Source organism: Eufriesea mexicana, unplaced genomic scaffold (genome assembly GCF_001483705.2).
Source record: "Eufriesea mexicana isolate 0111107269 unplaced genomic scaffold, ASM148370v2 scaffold65900, whole genome shotgun sequence".
Taxonomy (NCBI): Eukaryota; Metazoa; Arthropoda; class Insecta; order Hymenoptera; family Apidae; genus Eufriesea; species Eufriesea mexicana.
In genome coordinates, this window is record NW_016970542.1 from 86,378 (window position 1) to 93,534 (window position 7,157).

At 31.5% G+C, this 7,157-nt stretch overlaps 1 protein-coding gene across 2 annotated transcripts; it reads left to right on the forward strand.

Annotated features, from left to right (window-relative positions):
- Nucleotides 1-4,342, forward strand: LOC108554698 (ubiquitin-conjugating enzyme E2 Q2). Of its 2 annotated transcripts, none has more exons than XM_017910046.1 (6): nt 1-323; nt 2,238-2,585; nt 2,681-2,840; nt 2,951-3,102; nt 3,369-3,663; nt 4,128-4,342. In XM_017910046.1, exons 1-6 carry the CDS (start codon nt 162-164, stop codon nt 4,157-4,159), a joined length of 1,149 nt encoding a protein of 382 aa, XP_017765535.1. In that variant the 5' UTR covers nt 1-161; the 3' UTR covers nt 4,160-4,342. The 2 variants fall into 2 exon arrangements, with proteins under 2 accessions (XP_017765535.1, XP_017765536.1); XM_017910047.1 differs by having other exon boundaries at nt 283-323; nt 2,217-2,585.
- The last annotated feature ends 2,815 nt before the right edge of the window (nt 4,343-7,157 follow it).

Below are 7,157 nucleotides of genomic sequence, written 5' to 3' on the forward strand. Positions count from 1 at the left end.
AGAGCAAACGAAATTGCACGAGACTGGCCGAAGTAGTCAGTTGCGGTCGCCATTTTGTCGGGTAGTCATCGGGTACGTCGTGTTTCTTTCGGGTTGCTGTACTTTTTGGAACAAGCACCGCCGAAAAATTTGGGGTCCGGCATTTTCGTTTGCTCCCCCAAATGGCTTGTTTGAACACTCTTAAGCAGGAGATTAAAACTCTTGAGTCCGTCTTCCCTAAGAGCCATGAGAGATTTCAGATAATGTCTGCGAGTGTGGACGAACTTAGCTGCAGGTTCGTCGGTAAAAATGGGAAGAAATACGAAATACACGCCAATATTACAGTAAGTGTCACAAGTATGGATACAATTTGAAACAGTAAGCTGATTCGGAACCATCAACAGTATTTTTCTGTTCATATGGGACCATATTAACTTTCATTGCTGTCTGCGACCGATCGGACAAAGAAACAATAACACTCATGTTGTTATTTGGAGCTTTTGACAAGAGCCATGCCCGGGAGCACGTATACCCTGACTCTTATGGACGTATTTTTTATCCATCGTTTCTTGTTGCTCTGTACATTTTGTTGTAGTTACGATCGATTCTTTCTCGCCTCAATCAGCCAGTTTCCGTGGAGATTTTCAGACGAATTAATATTACGGTAGAGGTCAATGTATGTCACAAATAGAGGGTAAGCCCCTCATAATGGTATCTGTTTTGTCCATTTGTATTTGCAAAAAAATTCTGCGTTTACAATCGCTACCGTTGAGACAGTTATATCACAACTGCACGAAATCAAACTACTTACTAATTTCGTGTACACTAGATAATATTTATAGATAAATTAGATAACAATGAGCATATCCATTTGTGTTCCTCTTACCGTTACTATCACTGTTCGTCTTGTTACAAAATTAGTTTCAAATTTTCATAAATATCTTAGGGCTGTATTTAGTATCTAGACACTACAAATAAAATGTTTACTTTTTCTTACATATTCCGTGTTATTTAGAATCAAGTTCATTAATTTATAGTGAATATTTTCAAATTTGTATTCAAGTTGAAAGTTTATTATCAGGTTGTGTATACAGTAAGTAATCACGTGTGTTTAAAAAATTCGTATTGTATAGTTATTTTATTTATTTTATCAGAGGAATTGTGACGAAGTTTCAAATCCAAATAGAAGTTTATGATAGTTAGTTCTTTAATAAAAGTTAATTTCGGACAAAATTATGCGATATTTTAATTGCAGTTTGTGTGTAGTAAAAAGATATTCAAATTTTTATTTCTGATTTATCAAAACAAAAATTGGATGTAATAATTTAATTCTGCTATCAGTGAAATGCAATATTATTTTTATTTAATTTATTTGTTTGTTACAAAATTGATTATTTTTATTCGGTTCTATTTGATAGCGCAATTATAATTTGGTATTGCTAATTAATTTACTATCCCTATTACGCATATGTATGGACGTGGCACCGATGCTAAACCAACTACAATTGCCGATAAATCCATATTTAAATATCATGTATAAACATTCAGCGAATATTTTTAATATTTTTTTATTATATGAATTATCATCGAATAGTCATTATCGATTTATTTTTATTACAATTATTTCATAATTTAAGAATTTCCCTGCTCTTGATCTTTTTATTTTTAAAAGATTTTTTTTTCAAATGTTTGGAAAGTTTATTTTATTTTTTTTATTTTGTAGATAAACAATTTTGATTCAAATATTAAAGAAATCAACTAATTTTTAATTATAATTTTTATAAAAATGTTGTATTAAATATAATATTTAATATATAAACTATATTTTATTATATAAATTTTTTACACTTAGGGATGGTTATATTTCCTTCTTAACACAGTTTAATTTTATGCTTAAACAATTTGTTGAATAGATATCAGAACATGTTTTACGTTGGTACATAAAGTTTCAGTTAATGAGATATCTTTGTTATAAGTTAATTTTATTACAGAAAGTAGAGGTTTTACAATTTGCAAGAGCAGGAATTTTAATATTTTTTAAGTAGAATAGTCGATCCTAACATTAAAAAAAATAAAAATTCGCAAATCTGTTAAGGTTATAGAAATATGTTATACAAATATTCACTATTATATAACATTACTCATTATATATATTTTATAAAATAATATATTGCTTCATGTATTAATTATATAAATGTAATTATTTAGTTTTGTTTTGTTCTATAAAGTGATTATAGGAATTTTAATTAATGTCACAGGAAACCTATCCTTCTACACCACCAGTATGGTTTGCAGAATCAGAGGAGACTACTGTCACAAATGCGGTACAAATTTTAAGTACTACCACAGGCCGTGACAACCATGTCATTAATCAAGTTGGGATTCTCTTGAAAGAATTATGTAGACTCCACTCATTACCGGAACCACCTGATGTTGAACGGTTGACGACAGCTTTCGATCCATTACGTTTAGGAGGATCAAATGAAGCTGCAGCACAAAGGATGGAAGCTGAAGATGCTGAAGATATTGACGACGATGAAGAAAGTGATGCAGAGGAAGACCTCCATTTAGATTTGGATGAAGGAGATACCAATGCTAAGAGTAAGGTAAATATAGTTGTATGGTAAATACAACAATTATTTTGGTATTAACATTATACCTAAGTTTAATTATTTATACTAATATTAATTGTATTTTTTAGGGTGAAGAAATAGAATTGGAACATCTTGCAACGTTAGAAAGGTTGAGACAGAATCAAAGACAAGATTACTTAAATGGATCTGTCTGTGGCAGTGTGCAAGCCACAGACAGACTTATGAAAGAATTGCGCGACATTTACCGAAGTGACAGTTTCAAGAAAGGTAGTAGTATATACTACCCCTTAATTCTTTAATTTATATTTGTATTAAAATATCTTAATGATTGTATCATAATTCAGATTTATTTAAATATTTACTTATATTTGTTGTAGGAATGTACAGCATAGAATTAGTAAATGACAGTTTGTATGAATGGAATGTCAGGCTGATGTGTGTTGATCCTGATTCACCTTTACACAGTGATCTCATACTTCTAAAAGAAAAGGAAGGCAAAGACAGTATTCTCCTCAACATGCTTTTTAAGGTATATTATTAATTTTCAATTATTTTGGTTATATAAACTTTATGTAAATAAAAATTATTGATTCTAGTTGTGTTTTAGATATAAGTAATACATCGTCACTTTTAAGAATCTGTTTATTATATCTTGATGTTTTAATTGCATATGATATCAATGTAGTTTGGTAAATACTTTGAAAATTTTGTTAATTCGCATGATGTTAGTATATTATTATTCAGATATTTATTCTCTAGGATTAAAAACAAAATTCTCTATTTCTATGATTACAGGAAACTTACCCATTCGAACCCCCCTTTGTCAGAGTTGTGCATCCCATGATCTCTGGTGGTTACGTCCTTATAGGAGGCGCTATTTGCATGGAGCTCTTAACAAAACAAGGTTGGAGTTCAGCCTACACAGTAGAAGCAGTCATCATGCAGATTTCAGCAACATTAGTGAAGGGAAAAGCACGCATACAATTTCAAGGACCAGGTAGTGCTAGTAAAGTGTGTGGACAAGGTCAATACAGTCTAGCACGTGCACAACAGTCATTCAAGTCCCTTGTACAAATACATGAAAAGAATGGTAAGACATTAATTTTATACATTACTTTGTAGAAGTGCCAAGTTTTTCTGGTAGAAAGAGTATTTGATTAGAAAGTTTTCATGCTTTCATGAATAACAGAACAGAATGTGCTAGAATATTTATTTATATTTAACCAGTAATTGAATAATTAATTTTTCATTACAGATTAGACATATTTTGTTTCATTTTATATATTTCTTTTTTCTTTTTTTCATTTTTTTTAACTTCGATTTTTAAATATCGATATTTATAAGTTATACCATTACTTAGTTCTTTAATATTGAATTTAATGCAATCTAACGTGATTTAGTTATATTAGCATATCATTATGTGGCATGTTCATTAAGCGGCTCTTAATTTTTTCCATTTTTTTCGGCATAGAGTTCTGTGGATAGGGTAGTAACGAACGTATTGTCTGTAAGATATTAATACAGATGATACCATGTATTTACATATTCTTATAGGTTGGTTTACCCCTCCAAAAGAGGATGGCTAATGAACATGAATCACGGAGAAAGAAAAGTTTGACGCGTGCTTACAGCTGAGACTTTAATTCGGTGTGTGCCCAATAAATAATTGTTACGATAATGATTTGATACACAAAACACAACATTAACTAGGTAACTTAAGATACTGAATTAATCTAACGCGTAATTCCTTTGATGGCTGAGAAGGCTGCCGCGCAAACAGTGAAGTGTTTGATTCTCTATGCATAGATTTTTCAGTAATTAGTGATTAGATCACCAATCGCATTTGTGAATGTGAGATATAATCATTTTTATCTGGAATTGATTCTTAAGTTCGGAATTACTAAGGATCATAATTATTCCAAATAACATTAATCTTAGTTGTCTTTTGTGAGTACACATGTTGTACGTACGTACGAAACAGTGTAAACATTCTGTGAAATGCGTTTGCGCAATCCGTGCTTCCTTTCTTTCAACAGAAGGAACACGACGGTTAGCAACTTAGATAGTTATATTGACAATTTTTCTAAGTGTTTTTTTTTTTTTTATCATTGTGAGCTTTCATTCGTTCCATTCTATCTTATTGTATTTTACTTCTTTCATTCATTGTGCAATTCATAAGTAAGAGTTGTTTGGATATATACATTTGTTAAAAGTAAACAGTAAACGAATCTAATGCGAGAATAGCAATGTTTCTGGGGGTAAAGCGAATTTTGCTATTACCTTTTGTATTTATTCGATGCTTTCTTTCATTGACGAACATGATTCAATAATGTGAACGAGCACACAACTAAATCGTAACATTCTGAAGTACCTTGAAATGATGTATCATTTTGAGGAAATTAACATCGCATACAATGAGGCTCTAGAGAATATAGCATTAATTATAATTTTTTCTTTTAATTCTACATACTACGCAAAAATCAAGAGTATCTCGTTCATCGAAGATCTAATTTATTAAATTAGCAAGTTCGTAAATTTTTTTCTTTTTGCATCGAATAATGTTTTTTTACGTTTTTTGCTTTGTTAGATGTTAAAATAACGGATGTACATATTTTTAGTGCTTTATGTTGCCTATTTCTTAATTATTATTCGTATTTATTCCTTAATTAAACTTTAATCAAACTATACCTGCAATTGCATTCTAAAGGAACTTTTTTACAATTTATATTTCAATTTTCGAACATTCTTATAAATGAAGAAATCGTATAGCAATACTAGGTAGTATGTATTTCCTTAATGTAACTGATTAAAATAGTTAAGGGTTGTATAGATGTACATATACAGGTTCGTGTGCCGATTTCTCGAGAATAATGCTCTTGGAGCAGACCCCTTTTTTTTTCTCGAATCTTAAATCAGAAGATAAAAGTACGGAAAAATAGCGAAAGGTCAAGATTTGGTTGTGTGTCTCGTTTGATAATCCAGTTTTGTTATATCGTTTACAAAGCGGTTGATGTGCTTGAGGTTGATATGAAAGTTTGGTCTGTATGTTGGGCGTACGCTATATTGAACATAAAGTTGCGCGAGTAATCGTCGAAATTTCTTTGTGCCACAGTAGAGTTTACACTGGCCAGTTAAAGGAAATGATAAGGCATAACAAGTGGACACGCGTACATTAAAGGCACCATTAGGATCGCGAAAACGAATTACCGCTTCTTAAAAGAAAAAAAAAAATTATATACACATGTAATATTGCACATGTATTTGAAATTTATGAGACTATGCTATCTTTGTGCAACTTTCTTCGTGAAAACATTTTCTTCTAACTGATGAACGAGTATCGTTCGCCTGTCTATAAAAGAAACAAACAATTACGGACTTCCGGTTCTTTTCCACGGTGACTTCATCCCTAGTAACGATAGTAGTCGATAAATTACCGTCGTTGTATGGCAAGATCAATGGCCAAACTACTGCGTATACGTTTATTAACAAGCGAATTTCTACATTTTTAAAACGATTGCTTTCATATACTCGAAATATCTTGATTCCACTCCCAGAACGTCTATGCGACATGTTTCGTACATACATACATACGTACACAAACACTAGTACATTCACACGGATACATACACATGCACACGCGGAACACATCTCATATGATAGATATACGCGCGCGCACATACACATACGTACATATACATGCATGCATATTATGCATTCATAACACATGCTCCGATTCGTGTATATAAATATACATATTCCGTTCCTTGTGTTTCATCTTCGTACGTTGTATATACGGAATTTTTTATTAATTAGTCGACGAAACACGTTCGAACGGCGAAACATTTATTCGATCACTGCGCTGTTCTGTCTTTAATATGGAAAAACCTCGAAGGGTTTGAATCGTACGTGAATTTCAACGAATGATATACTTGTTGTGTATTGTAACTAATTTTTTGTCTGTTCGACACACCGAATTGTACGGGAAATATGTATCTCAGTATATCTCTGTGAGGTTGTTCAGGAAACAACTGTACGAAGATGAAGCGGTACATATGTTATTGGCAATAACGCATGTACAATGCATCCGTAAATATAATTATTGGAATAATCGAGCGGAGTAGCATGGGTCAATAGTTTCTTTTTCGTGGTGTAATTAAAAGAAAAAGAAAAAAACAAAATCGTTTATGAAATTCGTGCGAGCAGTTTCGTAATAAAATCTAGATTCTTAAGTATAGGTGTACAATCAGTGAGCTCATTGTCAGTGGGTATCAATGATTTGTACAGCCGCGCCTGACTGACATTGAGTGATGGTTGTTTTCGACGTCGTTAACCGTTATGTTCTTTGTCAAAAAAAGAAAAAAAGAAAAATACTTTCATTTCTCTCGCGTTTGTTAAGTTTTCTTTCCTTTTAAGAATTTGCGAAGCGTATATTGTAAGCAGCCACGTGGCCTGTATATTTTTGCTACAAATATCGTTAGTAGTACCGTTTTTAAAAATTAAACGTTCTTGCGTTTTCTCTTATCATTATGACAATGATTATTATTATTATTATTATTATTATTATTATTATTATTATTATTATTA